At 43.0% G+C, this 22,007-nt stretch overlaps 1 protein-coding gene across 1 annotated transcript; it reads right to left on the reverse strand.

The window, feature by feature from the left end:
* Positions 1–2,563: 2,563 nt before the first annotated feature.
* Positions 2,564–15,225, reverse strand: LOC135546680 (extracellular calcium-sensing receptor-like). The gene is made up of 11 exons (XM_064975294.1): positions 14,996–15,225; positions 14,592–14,883; positions 14,117–14,359; positions 13,887–13,982; positions 13,405–13,720; positions 13,144–13,316; positions 12,757–12,987; positions 10,990–11,113; positions 10,412–10,605; positions 3,101–3,379; positions 2,564–2,992 (listed from the first exon to the last, which is right to left on the reverse strand). The coding sequence occupies exons 1-11, from the start codon at positions 15,223–15,225 to the stop codon at positions 2,564–2,566; spliced, it is 2,607 nt and encodes an 868-aa protein (XP_064831366.1).
* Positions 15,226–22,007: the final 6,782 nt, after the last annotated feature.

Below are 22,007 nucleotides of genomic sequence, written 5' to 3' on the forward strand. Positions count from 1 at the left end.
GACCTCTCTCTCATTACTCTGGTCCCTCACTCATTACTCTGGCCCCTCTCTCTCATCACTCTGGCCCCTTTCTCATCACTCTGGCCCTCTGGTCTCACTCTCTCTCATCACTCTGGTGCCTCTCTCATCACTCTGGCCCCTCTTTCATCACCTCTCATCACCCTGGCCCCTCTCTCATCACTCTGGCCTCTCTCTCATCACTCTGACCTCTCTCTCATTACTCTGGCCTCTCTCTCATCACTCGGACCTCTCTCTCATCACTCTGGTCCCTCTCTCATCACTCTGGCCCCTGTCATCACTCTGGCCCCTCTCTCATCACCTCTCATCACTCTGGCCCCTCTCTCATCACTCTGGCCTCTCTCTCATCACTCTGACCTCTCTCTCATTACTCTGGCCTCTCTCTCATCACTCAGACCTCTCTCTCATTACTCTGGCCCCTCTCTCATCACTCTGGCCTCTCTCTCATCACTCTGGACCCTCACTCATCACTCTGGTCCCTCACTCATCACTCTGTCCCCTCTCTCATCACTCTGGCCCCTTTCTCATTACTCTGGTCTCTCTCTCATCACCTCTCATCACTCGAACCTCTCTCATTACTCTGGTCCCTCACTCATCACTCTGGCCCCTCTCTCATCACTCTGGCCTCTCTCTCATCACTCTGACCTCTCTCTGATCACTCTGACCTCTCTCATCACTCTGTCCCCTCTCTCATCACTCTGTCCCCTCTCTCATCACTCTGGCCTCTCTCATCACTCTGACCTCTCTCTCATCACTCTGACCTCTCTCACATTACTCTGGCCTCTCTCTCATTACTCTGGCCCCTCTCTCATCACTCCGGCCACTCTCTCATCACTCTGGCCCTCTCTCATCACTCTGGCCTCTCTCTCATCACTCTAGCCCCTTTCTCACCACTCTGGTCCCTCACTCATCACTCTGGCCCCTCTCTCATCACTCTGGCCCCTCTCATCACTCTGGCCCCTCTCTCATCACCTCTCATCACTCTGGCCCCTCTCTCATCACTCTGGCCTCTCTCTCATCACTCTGGTCTCTCTCTCATCACTCTGGCCTCTCTCTCTTCACTCAGACTTTCTCATCACTCTGGTCTCTCTCTCATCACTCTGGCCCCTCTCATCACTCTGGCCCCTCTCTCATCACCTCTCATCACTCTGGCCCCTCTCTCATCACTCTGGCCTCTCTCTCATCACTCTGGCCTCTCTCTCATCACTCTGGCCTCTCTCTCTTCACTCAGACTTTCTCATCACTCTGGTCTCTCTCTCATCACTCTGGCCCCTCTCATCACTCTGGCCCCTCTCTCATCACTCTGGCCCCTTTCTCATCACTCTGGTCTCTATCTCATTACCTCTCATCACTCGGACCTCTCTCTCATTACTCTGGTCCCTCACTCATCACTCTGGCCCCTCTCTCATCACTCTGGCCCCTTTCTCATCACTCTGGTCTCTCTCTCATCACCTCTCATCACTCGGACCTCTCTCTCATTACTCTGGTCCCTCACTCATCACTCTGGCCCCTCTCTCATCACTCTGGCCCCTTTCTCATCACTCTGGTCTCTCTCTCATCACTCTGGCCCCTCTCATCATTCTGGCCCCTCTCTCATCACTCTGGCACCTCTCATCACTCTGGACTCTCTCATCACTCTGGCCTGTGTTAGCCTGCAGGGCTACATCCTATATAGCCTCGCCAGGCCTCTAGTGACCGAGCCTCTCTCTGATCCTCTCTCCCTGTTAGAGGGCTCTGTGAGAAGAGATATCCTACCAGAGAGCTGGTTGAAGTTACTACTATGTTTCCTAAACCCATCAAATCAGGGGCTAGGGGCTAGGAGCTAGGGGGCTAGGGAGCAGACAGGGGGTTGATTTCTGACTGAGCACTGAAAGAAGAGGAGAATGAAAGCTTGTGAGCCTGCAGTGAGAGAACACTCTCGTTTCATTCGATTTGATTAGGACACCTGTCAAACACTACAATAAGCTAATAGAGGTGTTAAGAGGACAAGCTGAGTGAGGATCAATGTAAGATGGAGGATCATTTATTACAATAACTGACTTTGAGGAGGCACAACAACACACTCCTGTGGTCAATAGAGGTGTTTCTTGGTGGTTTCTATTTGGACATCATGTGTTTCTTGGTGGTTTCTATTTGGACATCATGTGTTTCTTGGTGGTTTCTATTTGGACATCATGTGTTTCTTGGTGGTTTCTAATTGGACATCATGTGTTTCTTTGTTGTTTCTAATTGGACATCATGTATTTCTTGGTGGTTTCTATTTGGACATCATGTGTTTCTTGGTGGTTTCTAATTGGACATCATGTGTTTCTTGGTGGTTTCTAATTGGACATCATGTGTTTCTTGGTGGTTTCTATTTGGACATCATGTGTTTCTTGGTGGTTTCTAATTGGACATCATGTGTTTCTTGGTGGTTTCTATTTGGACATCATGTGTTTCTTGGTGGTTTCTAATTGGACATCATGTGTTTCTTGGTGGTTTCTAATTGGACATCATGTGTTTCTTGGTGGTTTCTATTTGGACATCATGTGTTTCTTGGTGGTTTCTATTTGGACATCATGTGTTTCTTGGTGTTTCTCTCTGGTCTCAGGAGGATGATGAAACACTTAGGAGCAAACAGACAGAACAGCAGCCCAAAGCTGGATGCTAAGATGGCAAAGATCTCCACAGCTACAGTGTACTTCCCAGGAGAGCTGACGTAGGCAGGGACGAAGGAGATCCATACAGCACAGAAGATCAGCATGCTGAAGGTGATGAACTTGGCCTCATTGAAGTTGTCAGGGAGTTTCCTGGCCAGGAAGGCTAAGAGGAGACAGAGCGAGGCCAGCAAGCCGATGTAGCCCAGCACCAGAGAGAAGCCGACCACAGAGCCCACGTCACACTCCAGGACCACCCTCGGCCCCCGACCCTCTGTGCCGCCCCTCTCAGCCGGCCGGGGTGGAGCTACGACCAGCCACAGCACACAGATCAGCACCTGTGGAAGGGAACGGGGTTTGGAAGGACAAAGCACAGTCACCATAACAACAGAATACGGTCAGTGAAGGAAATAAATACATTCCAATAGTAAAAACTAGATGTTCACCTGGATGAGTGTGCAGATGGAGATTCCCATCCTCTGCTGCGTGGGGCTGAAGTATCTCATCAGGTTCTCTCCAGGCAGAGTGGCCCTGAAGGCCACCAGCACCACCACAGTCCTGCTGAGCAGACAGGAGATGCAGAACACAAAGCTTATACCAAATAGGGTGTGTCTCAGCATGCAAGTCCATGGCTTCGGCCGGCCAATGAAAACCAGTGCACACAGGAAGCAGAGCTTGAGTGACAGCAAGAGCAGGAAGCTGAGCTCAGAGTTGTTGGCTTTCACCTGAAATGAGACAGAGAATGAAAATTCAGTAACATCATAAATCTTATCCTTATACAGTATGACAAATTTCGGTAACATTTCGCTACGTCACAAGCAGTTCCTTACACCCGCAATAGAATCTGTTAAATATGTGTATGTGACCAATGACATCTGTTAACTTCTTATGGGCAGGTGGGACAGTAGCGTATCACCTGGCCAACATCCGCAAAGAACGGATGCAGGTGCTCTTCCACGCGCTTGGAAACACGACAGCCGAAATGGGAGCCACCTAGAAAAACTACAATTTATGGCTCATTTAAAAAAAAACAGCCTGAAACTCTTTCTAAGGACTGTTGACATCTAGTGGAAGCCCAAGGAACTGCAATCTGGGAGGACTTGGCCCTATAATAAAAGTGACAGCCATTGAAAACAGTGGCCGGCAGTTCTTTTTTTTGGGGGGGGTTGTCCTCTGGGTTTTTCCTGCCATATCAGTTCTGTTACACTCACAGACATAATTTTAACAGTTTTAGAATCTTTAGAGTGTTTTCTATCCAAATATATCAATTACATGCATGGCTTCCGGGACTGAGTAACAGGCAGTTTACTTTGGGCATGCTTTTCATCCGGACGTAAAAATACTGCCCCCTACCCAAGAGAGGTTAAATATGTGAATGTGACCAATAACATCTGCTAAATATCTGACCAATAACATCTGTTAAATATGTGACCAATCACATCTGTTAAATATGTGACCAATCACATCTGTTAAATATGTGACCAATAACATCTGCTAAATATGTGACCAATAACATACGTTAAATTTGTGACCAAAAACATCTGCTAAATATGTGAACAATAACATCTGCTAAATACAGGTGTATGTGACCAATAACATATGTTAAATATGGACCAATAACATCTGTTAAATATGTGTATGTGAACAATAACATCTGTTAAATATGGACCAATAACATCTGTTTTAATGTGACCAATAACATCTGTTTTAATATGTGACCAATAACATCCGTTAAATATGGACCAATAACATCTGTTAAATATGAGTATGTGACCAATAACATCTGTTTTAATATGTGACCATTAACATCTCTTAAATATGACCATTAACATCTGTTTTAATATGTGACCAATAACATCTGTTAAATATGGACCAATAACATCTGTTAAATATGTGTATGTGACCAATAACATCTGTTAAATATGGACCAATAACATCTGTTAAATATCTGACCAATAACATCTGTTAAATATGAGTATGTGACCATTAACATCTCTTAAATATGACCAATAACATTTATTAAATATGTGACCAAAAACTTCTGCTAATTATGTGACCAATTACAGCTGTTAAATATGGACCAATAACATCTGTTAAATATGTGACCAATAACATCTGTTAAATATGGAGCAATAACATCTGTTAAATATGTACCAATAACATCTGTAAATTATGGACCAATAACATCTGTTAGATATGGACCAATAACATCTGTTAAATATGGACCAATAACATATGTTAAATATGTGACCAATAATATCTGTTAAATATGTGACCAATAATATCTGTTAAATATGGAGCAATAACATCTGTTAAATATGGACCAATAACATCTGTTAAATATGTGTATGTGACCAATAACATCTGTTTAATATGGACCAATAACATCTGTTAAATATGAGTATGTGACCAATAACATCTGTTAAAAATGGACCAATAACATCTGTTAAATATGTGTATGTGACCAATAACATCTGTTAAATATGTGACCAATAGCATCTGCTAAATATGTGACCAATAACATCTGCTAAATATGTGAGTGACCAATAACATCTGTTAAATATGTGACCAATAACATCTGATGTGTGATCAATATGTGACCAATAACATTTGATCTGAACTGATACTCTGAGTCAATATTCACATAAAATAAGAAATTCCTCTCGACCACGCCCACAAAGTGGGAAAAACAAACATTCTTTCCTAATGACCCCCTATGTAAAATTATCAACTTTATCGTCAAATTTGTTGTTACAGAGATATAACAAAACATGCTGAAGAAGCTGCTATGTTGTTCCATGACACGTAACAAGATAAGCCTGCGAGAAGAGTCGCTTGGCTTCAAGCTATTTGGTGTGGGAGAGTGGGAAATGTGGTGACCTGGTGAACAAGTAGGCTAAATTTGTGTGTAAAACATTTTATCACAGGTTGAGATATTTAACTTGTCTGTTAGTAACTCCACTCACTACTCGTAGTTGTATAGTCTATTAGTAACTCCACTCACTACTTGTAGTTGTATAGCCTGTTAGTAACTCCACTCACTACTTGTAGTTGTATAGTCTGTTAGTAACTCCACTCACTACTTGTAGTTGTATAGTCTGTTAGTAACTCCACTCACTACTTGTAGTTGTATAGTCTGTTAGTAACTCCACTCACTACTTGTAGCTGTATAGTCTGTTAGTAACTCCACTCACTACTTGTAGTTGTATAGTCTGTTAGTAACTCCACTCACTACTTGTAGTTGTATAGTCTGTTAGTAACTCCACTCACTACTTGTAGTTGTATAGTCTGTTGGTAACTCCACTAACTACTTGTAGCTGTATTGTCTGTTAGTAACTCCACTCACTACTTGTAGTTGTATAGTCTGTTAGTAACTCCACTCACTACTTATAGTTGTATAGTCTGTTAGTAACTCCACTCACTACTTGTAGTTGTATAGTCTGTTAGTAACTCCACTCACTACTTGTAGTTGTATAGTCTGTTAGTAACTCCACTCACAACTTGTAGTTGTATAGTCTGTTAGTAACACCACTCACTACTTGTAGTTGTATAGTCTGTTAGTAACTACACTCACTACTTGTAGTTGTGTCGTCTGTTAGTAACTCCACTCACTACTTACAGTTGTATAGTCTGTTAGTAACTCCACTCACTACTTGTAGTATATAGTCTGTTAGTAACTACACTCACAACTTGTAGTTGTATAGTCTGTTAGTACCTCCACTCACTACTTGTAGTTGTATAGTAATTTAGTAAATCCACTCACCACTTGTAGTTGTATAGTCTGTTAGTAACTCCACTCACTACTTGTAGTTGTATAGTCTGTTAGCAACTCCACTCACTACTTGAAGTTGTATAGTCTGTTAGTAACTGCACTCACTACTTGTAGTTGTATAGTCTGTTAGTCTGTTTGTAACTCCACTCACTAATTGTAGTTGTATAATCTGTTAGTAACTCCACTCACTACTTGTAGTTGTATAGTCTGTTAGTAACTCCACTCACAACTTGTAGTTGTAAAGTCTGTTAGTAACTCCACTCACTACTTGTAGTTGTATAGCCTGTTAGTAGCTCCACTCACTACTTGTAGTTGTATAGTCTGTTAGTAACTCCACTCACTACTTGTAGTTGTATAGTATGTTAGTAACTCCACTCACGACTTGTAGTTGTATAGTCTGTTAGTAACCCCACTCACAACTTGTAATTGTGTCGTCTGTTAGTAACTCCACTCACTACTTATAGTTGTATAGTATGTTAGTAACTCCACTCACTACTTGTAGTTGTATAGTCTGTTAGTAACTACACTCACTACTCGTAGTTGTATAGTCTGTTAGTAACTCCACTCACTACTTGTAGTTGTATAGTATGTTAGTAACTCCACTCACTACTTGAAGTTGTATAGTCGGTTAGTAACTCCACTCACTACTTGTAGTTGTATAGTCTGTTAGTAACTCCACTCACTACTTGTAGTTGTATAGTCTGTTAGTAACTCCACTCACTACTTGTAGTTGTATAGTCTGTTAGTAACTCCACTCACTACTTGTAGCTGTATAGTCTGTTAGTAACTCCACTCACTACTTGTAGTTGTATAGTCTGTTAGTAACTCCACTCACTACTTGTAGTTGTATAGTCTGTTAGTAACTCCACTCACTACTTGTAGTTGTATAGTCTGTTGGTAACTCCACTAACTAACTACTGTTAGTAACTCCACTCACTACTTGTAGTTGTATAGTCTGTTAGTAACTCCACTCACTACTTGTAGTTGTATAGTCTGTTAGTAACTCCACTCACTACTTGTAGTTGTATAGTCTGTTAGTAACTCCACTCACTACTTGTAGTTGTATAGTCTGTTAGTAACTCCACTCACAACTTGTAGTTGTATAGTCTGTTAGTAACACCACTCTTGTAGTTGTATAGTCTGTTAGTAACACTCACTACTTGTAGTTGTATAGTCTGTTAGTAACTACACTCACTACTTGTAGTTGTGTCGTCTGTTAGTAACTCCACTCACTACTTACAGTTGTATAGTCTGTTAGTAACTCCACTCACTACTTGTAGTAGTATAGTCTGTTAGTAACTACACTCACAACTTGTAGTTGTATAGTCTGTTAGTAACTCCACTCACTACTTGTAGTTGTATAGTAATTTAGTAACTCCACTCACCACTTGTAGTTGTATAGACTGTTAGTAACTCCACTCACTACTTGTAGTTGTATAGTCTGTTAGTAACTCCACTCACTACTTGAAGTTGTATAGTCTGTTAGTAACTCCACTCACTACTTGTAGTTGTATAGTCTGTTAGTCTGTTTGTAACTCCACTCACTAATTGTAGTTGTATAATCTGTTAGTAACTCCACTCACTACTTGTAGTTGTATAGTCTGTTAGTAACTCCACTCACAACTTGTAGTTGTAAAGTCTGTTAGTAACTCCACTCACTACTTGTAGTTGTATAGCCTGTTAGTAGCTCCACTCACTACTTGTAGTTGTATAGTCTGTTAGTAACTCCACTCACTACTTGTAGTTGTATAGTATGTTAGTAACTCCACTCACGACTTGTAGTTGTATAGTCTGTTAGTAACCCCACTCACAACTTGTAGTTGTGTCGTCTGTTAGTAACTCCACTCACTACTTATAGTTGTATAGTCTGTTAGTAACTCCACTCACTACTTGTAGTTGTATAGTCTGTTAGTAACTACACTCACTACTCGTAGTTGTATAGTCTGTTAGTAACTCCACTCACTACTTGTAGTTGTATAGTATGTTAGTAACTCCACTCACTACTTGAAGTTGTATAGTCGGTTAGTAACTCCACTCACTACTTGTAGTTGTATAGTCTGTTAGTAACTCCACTCACTACTTGTAGTTGTATAGTCTGTTAATAACTCCATTCACTACTTGTAGTTGTATAGTCTGTTAGTAACTCCACTCACTACTTGTAGTTGTATAGTCTGTTAGTAACTCCACTCACTACTTGTAGTTGTATAGTCTGTTAGTAACTCCACTCACTACTTGTAGTTGTATAGTCTGTTAGTCTGTTAGTAACTCCACTCACTACTTATAGTTGTATAGTCTGTTAGTAACTCCCCTCACTACTTGAAGTTGTATAGTCTGTTAGTAACTCCACTCACTACTTGTAGTTGTATAGTCTGTTAATAACTCCACTCACTACTTGTAGTTGTATAGTCTGTTAGTAACTCCACTCACTACTTGTAGTTGTATAGTCTGTTAGTAACTCCCCTCACTACTTGAAGTTGTATAGTCTGTTAGTAACTCCACTCACTACTTGTAGTTGTATAGTCTGTTAGTAACTCCACTCACTACTTATAGTTTGTATAGTCTGTTAGTAACTCCACTCACTACTTGAGTTGTATATCTGTTAGTAACTCCACTCACTACTTGTAGTTGTATAGTCTGTTAGTAACTCCACTCACTTGTAGTTGTATAGTCTGTTAGTAACTTTTGTATAGTCTGTTAGTTGTATAGTCTGTTTGTATAGTAACTCCACTCACTACTTGTAGTTGTATAGTCTGTTAGTAACTCCACTCACAACTTGTAGTTGTAAAGTCTGTTAGTAACTCCACTCACTACTTGTAGTTGTATAGTCTGTTAGTAACTCCACTCACAACTTGTAGTTGTAAAGTCTGTTAGTAACTCCACTCACTACTTGTAGTTATATAGTCTGTTAGTAACTCCACTCTCTACTTGTAGTTGTATAGTCTGTTTGTATGTGTTGTTGGTCTTGGCTAGCTTAATGTTCTGGTCAGTAGCTAGCGAGTGGCTGCTAGCATCGTCATGAAAAGGTTGCATGAGGGAAGCCCTACAATATTACACTTTACGAAATTGTGAGAATGTTCTGGAGAATACAATGTTAAAAAGTCATCTTCAGACATATTGCAGTTTTCTTAAATATAGTTTTGAACTTGACTAAAAACAAGCAGACCACAATAAAATTGTGTTTGAAAAAAGTTAACTATTTTCTGTCAGTCAATGGGTAACCTCGGTAACCACAGGTTGTCTCTCTTGAAAAAGAGATGTTATCTAAATGAGAAAACCTGTATAAATAAAGGTAAAAAATATATATATACATATATATATATTTAAAAAATTATACCAACTGATGTGGCTCATGCAATGGAATGTATTGTTTGCAATGACAGTAGAGTTGACTCAACAAATCACAGTACAGATTGAAGGGTACACTTCCAGCTTTTACTTCCTGACATCGGGAACACTCAAAGGGTAGTAAATTCACTCTGAAGTGCCAGAGAGCGCTCAGAGTGCACTCTGGGTGTTTGTAAACTCAGATGTTTGTCAGATTGTCTGCTGGTAAATTCAGAGGTTTTCGCTCCTGGAGGATTTAGAGAACCCACTGGACGCTCTGGCCGAGGAGTAGGGTTGATCCGAGCAACGGCAGTCAAGCACTCAATTGAACTTGCTAAAGTTAGCTAGTTTGCTAGCTACTTCCAGACATAAATGAGAGATCACCTCACTCTGACCATTTTATTTGCCCTAACGAAGCTGGTTTGGCTACTTTCGTGTTATCCAGCGCGTTGGTGACTACAACTGGGTTGCTGGCAACAATTGAATTAAGCTACAGTATTTAGAATCAGAGCAGAGTGCTCTGAAATCGGAGTAGATTAGCCAGAGTGAATTTATGAACGCATCCAAAATGCCTGTCAGTCCATCCATTATGCCATCATTGACTTGAATGGGGACACCCGTTCTATTCACTGTATTTCTATGATCACATGATTCAACTCACCAGGGGAGTATGGCGGTGGTAGAAGAAGGTGGCCAGGGCACCAGCTGTGAGCGTTGCCCCGGAAACTGAGATGACGGACAGGATGACGCCCATGGTGTCGCTGTAGGAGAGGAAGTCCACCAGCTGTGGGACGCAGGCCGTACGATCTGGGTTGGACCAGAACCGCTCTGGACACCTGCTACACTCAACTGACCCTGACAGAGAAGGAACAGAAATCAAGAGTCAGAATCAGAACCAGTCAGGACCAGGACCAGTCAGAACCAGGACCAGTCAGAACCAGGGCCAGTCAGAACCATTCAGAATGAGGACCAGTCAGGACCAGTCAGGACCAGGATCAGTCAGAATCAGGACCAGTCAGGATCAGCCAGAATCAGTACCAGTAAGAATGGGGACCAGTCAGAACCAGGACCAGTCAGGATCAGGACCAGTCAGAACCAGGACCAGTCAGGATCAGGACCAGTCAGAATCAGGACCAGTAAGAATGGGGACCAGTCAGAACCAGGACCAGTCAGGACCTGTACAAGTCAGGATCAGGACCAGTCAAATATGAATTGGAATGAGAAAAGTTGATAGACGACCTGTTGTGTTGCTGATCTCTCCCTCAGCGCAGGACAGACAGTCAAAGCAGCAGACGGGCCTCCCCTTCTGTACCGCATGTCTGGTACCAGGGGGACAGGCAGCACTGCATATAGACACAGGGACCTACCAGACGGTGGGGAGGACGCAGTCATCATCATCATCATCATCACCACTATTACACACACACACACACACACACACACACACACACACACACACACACACACACACACACACACACACACACACACACACACACACACACACACACACAGGTTTGCTGGGACCCTCTGGGGACTATGTGAGGAATCTGACCACGTAAATATTTAACATTCAGTATCATATTGTTGGCAGAGCTTCCTGTCTGACCTAACATTCAGTATCATATTGTTGACAGAGCTTCCTGTCTGACCTAACATTCAGTATCATATTGTTAACAGAGCTTCTTGTCTGAACTAACATTCAGTATCATATTGTTAACAGAGCGTCCTGTCTGACCTAACATTCAGTATCATATTGATAACAGAGCTTCCTGTCTGAACAAACATTCAGTATCATATTTTGACAGAGCGTCCTGTCTGAACCAACATTCAGTATCATATTGTTGACAGAGCTTCCTGTCTGAACAAACATTCAGTATCATACTGTTGACAGAGCTTCCTGACTGAACTAACATTCAGTATCATATTTTGACAGAGCGTCCTGTCTGAACCAACATTCAGTATCATATTGTTGACAGAGCTTCCTGTCTGAACAAACATTCAGTATCATACTGTTGACAGAGCTTCCTGACTGAACTAACATTCAGTATCATATTGTTGACAGAGCTTCCTGTCTGACCTAACATTTAGTATCATATTGTTGACAGAGCTTCCTGACTTTACTAACATTCAGTATCATATTGTTGACAGAGCTTCCTGTCTGAACTAACAGTCAGTATCATATTGTTGACAGAGCTTCCTGTCTGAACTAACATTCAGTATCATATTGTTGACAGTATCATATTGTTGACAGAGCTTCCTGTCTGAACTAACAGTCAGTATCATATTGTTGACAGAGCTTCCTGTCTGAACTAACAGACAGAGCTTCCTGTCTGAACTAACATTCAGTATCATATTGTTGACAGAGCTTCCTGTCTGAACTAACATTCAGTATCATATTGTTGACAGAGCTTCCTGTCTGAACTAACATTCAGTATCATATTGTTGACAGAGCTTCCTGTCTGAACTAACATTCAGTATCATATTGTTGACAGAGCTTCCTGTCTGAACTAACATTCAGTATCATATTGTTGACAGAGCTTCCTGTCTGAACTAACATTCAGTATCATATTGTTAACAGAGCTTCCTGACTGAACATTCATGTCAGTATCATATTGTTTTCCTGTCTGACCTTTCAGTATCATGTCTTTCTCTTTGCATATTGTTGACAGAGCTTCCTGTCTGAACTAACATTCAGTTGACAGTGAGTAAATTGTTGACTAAAACATTCAGTATCATATTGTTAACAGAGCTTCCTGACTGAACATTCATGTGTTATTTGTTTTATTCCTGTCTTTCTCTTTGCTGTATGTCAGGGTGAGAAACTAAACAAGTTTCTTTCTCACACACACACACACACACACACACACACACACACACACACACACACACACACACACACACACACACACACACACACACACACACACACACACACACACACACACACACACACACACACACACTCCTCTCTGCCCCAGAGAAACCCAGCTAAGTGGTACTCACCTCATCTCCGCTGCCTCCTCCCCACACCACCTTCTCCATATTGATGTGAAACTGGTCGTCCACTCCGACCGAAGACAGAAAATGGCCGACCTGGACAAACTCTGCCGTCCCCTCGTGGGTCACATGCCAGTTGATGATGTCATAAGAGGCAGGCGGATCACCATTCATGTCGAAGTGGATCAAATCCCCCACAGGAGTACTGAAGTTCACTCTCCTCAGATAATGAGCAATCTCAAAGACAAAAGGTTTATTGGAACAGGATTTAGAGTTAGAACCAGTGGTGGCTCAGGGATTTTAGTGCTCAACACTTATAAAGTGTGTCCATTGTATCCTGACTGGAGACGTTAGAGTTGTTAACCTGAAAACAGATCAACATGGTATTGTCACCTGGCTGGGCTGAAGCTTCCTGATGTCAGGGCACTGTCCACTATTAAAGGGTCCCTCCCCTGGTGAACAGGCCACCATGTCCTGAATGGCGTGGGCGATGGCGTAAACAGCCTTGTACACATTGTAGCTGGCTCTCAGCTGAGACACGTCAGCATACTGGCTCTCCCCCTCACCTAGGATTGACACTTTATTTTACTGAGACAACATCGGGAATGGATCAGGACACACAAAACAGAGCATTAGTTGTAAACTTTCCCTCACCTATGACCTCTGAACCAGTACACTGTCGCCGGGACGACGGGTTCATGTTAAGGTCAATCCCCAGGGAACACCCAAAAATCTCCTCCCACAATTCCCTCAGGAAGGGGTCGGATTTCTGGTTTTCCCCATCAGGACGGAGGCGGGTTAGGAAAGGCCCCAGGCTGGGAATGACAGCTTTCTTCAGGGCAAATCCAATAGTCCCGGCAAGAGAGGGCAGGTTTTTGGGGGAAGAGAGAGTAGAGTAGGTGACCCAGGCTTCCGAGGCGATCCACTGCCTGTCTGTTATGTTCTGACGGACAACCTCTTCCATCAGGGCCTGAAGAATGAGACGGTTAAAAAGATCAAGATAGTCAGGTTGAAGTACATGATTATCAATAAGAAAATACTTGTCTATAAAGGGCATCAAGATATGGTAGGACAAAAACACTCTGCTACAGTTGTGTAACAAATACTTAACAATACTCTGACCAGTAACTGATTACCCGTGCATCCTGAGAGATAGCGAATGTCACCACCACTCTGGCAGTAGATCCTCTGATTGTGTCCACGATGTGCTTCATCCGTCTCTGAGATGGTACCTTGGGGATGACCATCAGTGAGAGAGAGGGAAGAGAGTCAGAGAAAATCAGAGAGAGTGTTTCTATTTTATATTCATGGAGAGTGGGCGAAGCAGAGTTAAAGAGAGACAGAAATCATCAGAGTGAGGTCGTACCTTGGGGATGACCTCTGCGTAGGCGACACAAACCCCAGATCCTTGGAGATCTTGGAGAAGCATCTGAACCCCAAACTTTCCATAGTCATCATCCCCTGACACCAGCCCCACCCACTCCCAGCCCAGCTGATGCAGCAGCCTGGCCATGCCCCGAGCCTGGAAGGCATCACTGGGTATTGTACGGAAGAACGATGGGTACCTCCAGTTGTCACTCAAACAGGCACAGGAGGCAAAATAACTCACCTGGAAGAGAACAGAGAGAGAGAGAGTCAGGGATAATAAGAATTTGTAGAAAGAGAGGAAACGTGAACATAGAGTCATCAAGATAGATATTTAATTGAATGTGTAAGTGTTATCTAGAAATATATTTGAGTGTAATCTGTAAGAAAGTCATTTAGATATATATTTGAATGTAATCTGTAAGAGAGTCGTTATCTCTTTCCATCCCGGTCTGTAATCCAACCCCATGCCTCACCATGGGTAAATCAAACGGCCCGAGGGTCTGTGCCACCACGATGGAGGCTGAGGAGCGGGCATCACCGATGATCACGGGCACCTCAGGGGTTGCTCCACACTCTGTTCCTGCCACAGAGGCATCCTGGCCGGTCACCATGGCTAGGGCTGCCCCCAGAGTGGTTCCCTCTGCCAGGCATGTGTCAGCAGCCAGGAACCCCAGGGTGAGGTTAGGAAGGAGTAATGGGTCGCGGTTAATCTCCTCCACCGCAAAGATCATAGTCTGTAGCCAGCGGTAAGCACGCTGGTAAAACCTGACAGATGGAGGAAGGGAAGAGACAGGTAGAGAGGAGATAACTGAAAACACTTTACACGTGAAAACAATGACACAAAGCTGTCATCACACATCACTTGGGAGTTGCGTACATTGTGCATGTCACATTTCCCTCAATACTCCGGAACTCCTGCTCTGGTAGAGGGGCTTCCACATGGACGGGGAACAGGCCTCCAATGACCACATCTCCTGCCCGATAAACACTGCCCGAGATGGGGTTAGCCATCAGCCGACAGGCCCCCCCTCCACCTCCAGACTGACCCCAGACATACCCAGGGATAGGGAGGCAGCAGAGCAGCCACAGCCAGCCACAGAGGCACATCACCTGGATAGAGACAAGGTCGAGGACTGGGAAAGTCCGTCACCTGGAAGAGAGAGATCAAAGCAAGATCGTACAGACAGAACACTGAGTAAATAGAATGACATGAACAAAGAAACGCTAGTAATTAAGAGATACACCATACACTATACACCATTCACCACGGACACCTGTAACCAGACAGTTGTATGAAACAACAGTGATAGACACACAGAAAAACATGTTCCATCTCTGCCCTACCTATCAACAGTAAACCTTATCCTGGTGAGGGAGACAGACAGACAGACAGAGAGGATGAGTGTCTGTCAGTCTAGCATCTCCTGCAGAGAGTGAAAGAGGGAGAGGAAGAGGAGAGAAGGGGAGATGCTGATATAGGGAGAAATGAGCCCCCGGCTAAAAAACAGGCACACTGCCACCAGGGGGTGCTTGTAGGGACGGGTGGGGCAGGAGGGGGTTAATTGGGGCATGTTATTGGAGGATAACTTGGGGATAACTTGGGGAACAGGTAATTGAGGGTAATTGGAGAAAGCCTATGAGGGTGATGTTATTGAAGGTAATGTAGTGGGAGAGGAGAATCAGCGTCTGTTCTTCAACAACATCTGATGTTACGTCATACTTTATTCATTCTTGTGAATGATTGTCTTAATAAAATACTGTACATGTGACTAAATCGAGTCGCCCATTCCTGCTGTCAAGTCACCAAGTGGCCTCATGGATGGAATGTTATTCATATTTTTCACAGTTAAATAAAAAGCAGCCGAAAATCTGGTGTTTATGTAAAAAAAAAAAATCTGTCTTTTGTGATGTATATAGAGTCTAATATTGGGATGCAAACTCAACATGGAATACATTTCAACTCTATATCTGACATGGTACAGGATTCTTATTTTTTTGAAGCCCATAACCATATGCGTGAGATGTATACATTCGTCCCTAAGTAGATTTGTTTTAGGACTAAGAAACACTCTGTACGACCCCGATTTAGCCCACCGAAGTAAAAAGGTGAAAGGGACGATTGGGGAGAGAGAGAGAGAGAGAGCGAGAGAGAGAGAGAGAGAGAGAGCTACAGAGAGACAGAGAGAGTGAGTCAGAGAGAGAGAGAGAGAGAGAGAGAGAGAGAGAGAGAGAGAGAGAGTGACAGAGAGACAGAGAGAGAGAGACAGAGAGAGAGAGAGAGAGAGAGACAGAGAGAGAGTGACAGAGAGACAGAGAGAGAGAGACAGAGAGAGAGAGTCAGAGACAGAGACAGAGACAGAGACATTACATAAACATTTTTGTTGACAACATGAATTTGACAAAAATCACGTAATCAACGGTATTTACTATTTACTGTAGTCATCTGCAAGTTTCTGCAGTTGCTCTTTACCAACGTCATCCTGCAGCCATCACCTGCATAGTGGGAGGTTCTATCATCAACCAATCATTGTTTGTTTAGTTTGACCCACGTGAACGTGACCAAAGACATGACTCTCTCTCACTAACTGATTGTACATTATACATACATATGCAGGGCCTGCTCTGGCCTTTTGGGGGCCCTCAGCAAGATTGTTTTGTTTTGGTAAGGGCTCAAAGTGACGCATTCAGAAGGCTCAACCAATCATCCGACGTTCTATGTCGAGACTCATGAATATTCATGAAAATGCCCCCCGCCTCGCCACAGAAGGAAATTTTGCCCACCTCACATGCAAAACATTTTAGTGTTTTAGAACAAATTGTTTTAGAACAAATTGCAATTTCAAGTGATCTTCCTTGAATTAAACACATTTAGATTTTTTTGTTGATATGACAGGATTCCACCTCATTCCAGTATTATCTATTTGTCTGTTTGATGGCTCTGCTGTAGCTGGACTTCTGGTATGCATTCGTTTCCTCAGGCGTAGCCTCTGAGTTGACTGCAATGTCCCTGTGAGGGGTATCTCTGTCAGTAGTAAGTAGGATAATGCACAATAATGTTTAATGTCCAATGATTTCAGACCTAAATGTCAAAGGTCACATAGATGTACGCACTTAAAGTCAGTCAGTTACTTAATAAAGGACTCTCAAACCATGAGAAACAAGATTCTCTTGTCTGATGAAACCAAGATGGAACTCTCTGACCTGAATGCTAAGCATCACGTCTGGAGGAAACCTGGCACCGTCCCTATGGTGAAGCATGGTGGTGGCAGCATCATGTTTTCCAGAGGTAGGGACTGGGAGACTAGTCAGGATTGAGGGAAAGATGAATGGAGCAAAGGACAGAGAGATCTTTGATGAAAACCTGCTCCAGAGCTCTCTGGACCTCAGACTGGAGGAAGGTTCACCTTCCAACAGGACAACAACCCTAAGCACACAGCCAAGACAAGGCTTTGAGACAAGTCTCATAATGTTCTTGAGTGACCCAGCCAGAGTCCGGACTTGAACTTCTCTGTAGAGACCTGAAAATAGCTGTGCAGCAACGCTCCCCATCCAACATGAGAGATCTTGAGTGGATCTGAGAATGGGAGAAACTCCACAAATACAGGTGTGCCACATTTGTAGCGTCATACCCAAGAAGACTCAAGGCATTAATCGCAGCCAAAGGTGCTTCAACAAAGTACTGAGTAAAAAGTCTGAATTCTTATGTAAATGTGACTCATTTCAGGAAACTAGGTGTATATCGCTTGTCACTACTTCACAGGAGAGCCATTTGAACATAAACTTTTTGTCAGAAATGCCTTCTGGAACATGTGAACTTTCATGTGCCTTAATTAATAAAAAAATGTGTATGCCATCTGTAAATACTAATACAATTGTTAAATTATGAGCCTAGTTGGTTTAGCCACAGAAAAAGACAGGAATCTTCCTGTCTGGCATTTTACCAAAATCTGGCGTTTTACTGCAAATATGCAGAGAGTCGATAAGAGACACAGAAGGCTGTTGTATTGACACCTGTTTATGGATTACATCTGTAAACTAAGGGCAAAGTGGGAGAAGCGTCCATCCATGTATACGGGTAAAATAGTCTAGATTCATTTTCAGATATTACACATTTCTAATTTTGTCCGAAAGTAGTTTTTCATTTCAAGTTAAAGTGTCCGGTTAGCCAGCTAGCTAACATTAGCTGGCTGGCTCGCTAGCTAACGTTACGTGTATGATCTGTGTTGTGATATTATTATTATAATTATTATTATTATTATCTCAGAGCCATTTGCATTGCTAGTTATAGCCTAATGTTATCTAGCTAGCTAACATTGAACCTGATTGGTTAGCTATCTGCAGATTAATGCAGGGTAGTAACGTTATGAGTCAGGCTTACTGTTAATTGTTTAGATAAATAGCTAGCTACATGTCTTAACAAAATAATCCACTATGCAATTATCTCTGACTTTAGAGCACTCATCTGAGTGTGCCAGAGCACAGAAAAACGGACAAATTTACAAACGCTGAACACCTGTTGAATATGGCCATTGTCAGTAAACGTTGGCAAAAAGGCATCATTAAATTGTTACCAGCAGTACAGTTGCAATCACCAATGCTCTGGATAACATAAAAACAGCCTAACATAGGGCTAGTAAAATTGTCCGAGTTTGGGTGGGGAGCTAAAGCTTTACAGGGCTTGTTCTGAGTTTGGGTGAGGGCTAATGCTTTAGAGGGCTCGTTCTGAGTTTGGGTGAGGGCTAATGCTTTAGAGGGCAAGTTCTGAGTTTGGGTGGGGGCTAATGCTTTAGAGGGCTAGTTCTGAGTTTGGGTGGGGGCTAATGCTTTAGAGGGCTAGTTCTGAGTTTGGGTGGGGGCTAATGCTTTAGAGGGCTAGTTCTGAGTTTGGGTGGGGGCTAAAGCTTTATAGGGCTCGTTCTGATTTTGGGTGGGGGCTAATGCTTTACAGGGCTCGTTCTGAGTTTGGGTGGGGGCTAATGCTTTAGAGGGCTCGTTCTGAGTTTGGGTGGGGGCTAATGCTTTAGAGGGCTAGTTCTGAGTTTGGGTGGGGGCTAATGCTTTAGACGGCTAGTTCTGAGTTTGGGTAAAATAGGTCAAATAAATTTAAAAAAACAACAAACAACAAATATATAAAGATAACTTGATATCCCATTATTCAACAATATGAAAGCAGATCTAATTAAATGGAAAACATTGTTCCCATAAATCTTACAGGTAGAATAAACCTCTTCAGAATGGCTCCCAAAGTGTTTTAGATTTCATCTCTGTAATACCAATTACACCACCAAAGACATTCTTTAAAAAAGGTATACTCGGTCATAACAGACTTTATATGGGCAAATAAAACTCATAGAATATAAAGGAAAGTTTTACATCTTCCTAAGTCACAGGGTGGTTTTGCCCTTCTAGACTTGGAATTGTATCAACTCTCCACACAGGGTTTTTACTTATGACATATAGTTAAATGCACTAACGAGGAATGTGTACACATTGGAGATGCGCATGTCCATCCCCAGAATATTTTTACGTGTCTATTTTCTAAGGCTAAAGTTCAGAACATGAACAACTTTATAGTTAAGAATACTATAACAATATTGAAGTAAATTAACGTATTCTGCACGAACCAATATCACTCCCTAAAAACACAACCCTATAGAACAATCCTTGATTAGCTTTTTCCGAATTCACCAATCACAGATACATTGGTCCAAATGGAAAACTAAAGGCATAGATATCGTAAATGATTTGGTGACAATAAATACATGTATTTCCATGGACTGACCAATGTAGATATTTTCAAATGGATGCAACTTAAAAGTTTCACATCAAGAAATTTCGATTTGAAATCTTTAGGACATCAGAGCAGTTTGAAGGGGAATCCTTTTTGAATCATAATGTAACGGTTCTCTCCCATCTGTCCGGAGCTGCCAGAGCCGCCCGTCTGTCCGGAGCTGCCAGAGCCGCCCGTCTGTCCGGAGCTGCCAGAGCCGCCCGTCTGTCCGGAGCTGCCAGAGTCGCCCGTCTGTCCGGAGCTGCCAGAGCCGCCCGTCTGTCCGGAGCTGCCAGAGCCGCCCGTCTGTCCGGAGCTGCCAGAGCCGCCCGTCTGTCCGGAGCTGCCAGAGCCGCCCGTCTGTCCGGAGCTGCCAGAGCCGCCCGTCTGTCCGGAGCTGCCAAGCCGCCCATCTGTCCAGATCTGGCAGACCCGCCCGTCTGTCCGGAGCTGCCCGTCAGTCCGGAGCTGCCAGAGCCGCCCGTCTGTCCTGAGCTGCCAGAGCCGCCCGTCTGTCCGGAGCTGCCAGAGCCGCCCGTCTGTCCGGAGCTGCCAGAGCCGCCCGTCTGTCTGGAGCTGCCGAGCTGTTCTCAGTCACAAAAATAAAGCTAGACAAGGATATCAATACACAGAGTATAAAACATTAGGAACACCTTCCTAATATTGAGTAGCATCCATTTTCCCCTCAGAACAGCCTCAATGCCTATGGGCATGGACTCGAAAGTGTTCCACAGGGATGCTGGCCCATGTTGACTGTCAAGTTGGTGGAAGGTCCATTAGGTGGTAGACCATTCTTGATACACAAAGGAAACTGTTGAGCATGAAAAACCCAGCAGCGTTGCAGTCCTTGACACACTGAAATCAGTGCGCCTGGCACCTACAACCATACCCTGTTCAAAGGCACTTAAATATATTGTCTTGCCAATGTACCCTCTGAATGGTGAACATACACAATCCGTCTCAATTAAAAATCCTTCTTTAATATATGGTTTATTTTATTAGTAATAAAAATTATACAAGATTATAATATATTTGCCACTGAGTTATGTGCAATATTTACCATGTATGATATGTTAAATATTTATCTAAGGTTGAGAAGAAGTTGCATAACAATATATGAAACTGAATACATGTAAATGTTACTCTTTATTCTGAAATGAAATCATGAGATTTTATAATGAGTTATGTATTAACATTTCACTTATCTGCACAGCAAATGTACGGTTCCTTGCTTGATGTCCGCGGATGTAATTTAAATTGTCCGACAGCCTCAGGCTGTCCCCCAGGGCCCGGTCTTCCAGGAAGTCATCAAATAAAGTCTCATGGACATTTGGTTTCTGTGTTATACATTTTAGGACATGTGTCTGCTGTACCAGAAAATTCCACAAGATGGCAAGTGGCTGCTTATGGTAAATGGACAAAACATCACCAAATGGACATGTCCATTTCTCATACATGGAAAAGACTTCAAAGACGGAGTTCGGTGGGCACAGGTTTGGCCAAATGTACTTTCAGCCCAGAAGCAAGATGGTGTCGAAGCCTCAATGCTCTTTGAGTTGATGTCCATTTTCTGGTATTATAGGTTGAAAACGGAAAGACAGTACAAATTTGAGCCGCTTAACACAATACATCACCCTGCATGTTGATAACACACTACACCACCCTGCATGTTGTCAACACACTACACCACCATGCATGTTAACACACTACATCACCCTGCATGTTGGTAACACACTACACCACCCTGCATGTTGTTCACCACACCATGCATTTTGCAACACACATCACATCACCCCACCCTGCATGTTAACAGTAACAACACTACACCACCCTGCATGTTAACAGACTACACACATGTTGTTAACACACTACACCACCCTGCATTTTAACACACTAACCACCCTGCATGTTGTTAACTACACCACCCTGCATGTTGTTAACACACTACACCACCCTGCATGTTGTTAACACATTACACCACCCTGCATGTTGTTAACACACTACAACACACTCACCACCCTGCATACACCACCCTGCACATGTTAACACATTACACCACCCTGTTGATAACACACTACACCACCCTGCATGTTGTTAACACACTACACCACCCTGCATG

Source organism: Oncorhynchus masou, chromosome 9 (assembly GCF_036934945.1).
Source record: "Oncorhynchus masou masou isolate Uvic2021 chromosome 9, UVic_Omas_1.1, whole genome shotgun sequence".
In the NCBI taxonomy this organism is placed as follows: Eukaryota; Metazoa; Chordata; class Actinopteri; order Salmoniformes; family Salmonidae; genus Oncorhynchus; species Oncorhynchus masou.

Bases quoted from the DNA above. Each gene is read 5' to 3' on its own strand.
- LOC135546680 (XM_064975294.1), bottom strand. From the start codon at position 15,225: ATGTGCCTCTGTGGCTGGCTGTGGCTGCTCTGCTGCCTCCCTATCCCT. The intron at 13,983-14,116 runs GTACGACCTCAC...GTCATCCCCAAG, and splicing joins ACGCAGAGGTCATCCCCAAG to GTACCATCTCAGAGACGGAT. The intron at 13,317-13,404 runs GTGAGGGAAAGT...TGTCAATCCTAG, and splicing joins TACTGGTTCAGAGGTCATAG to GTGAGGGGGAGAGCCAGTAT.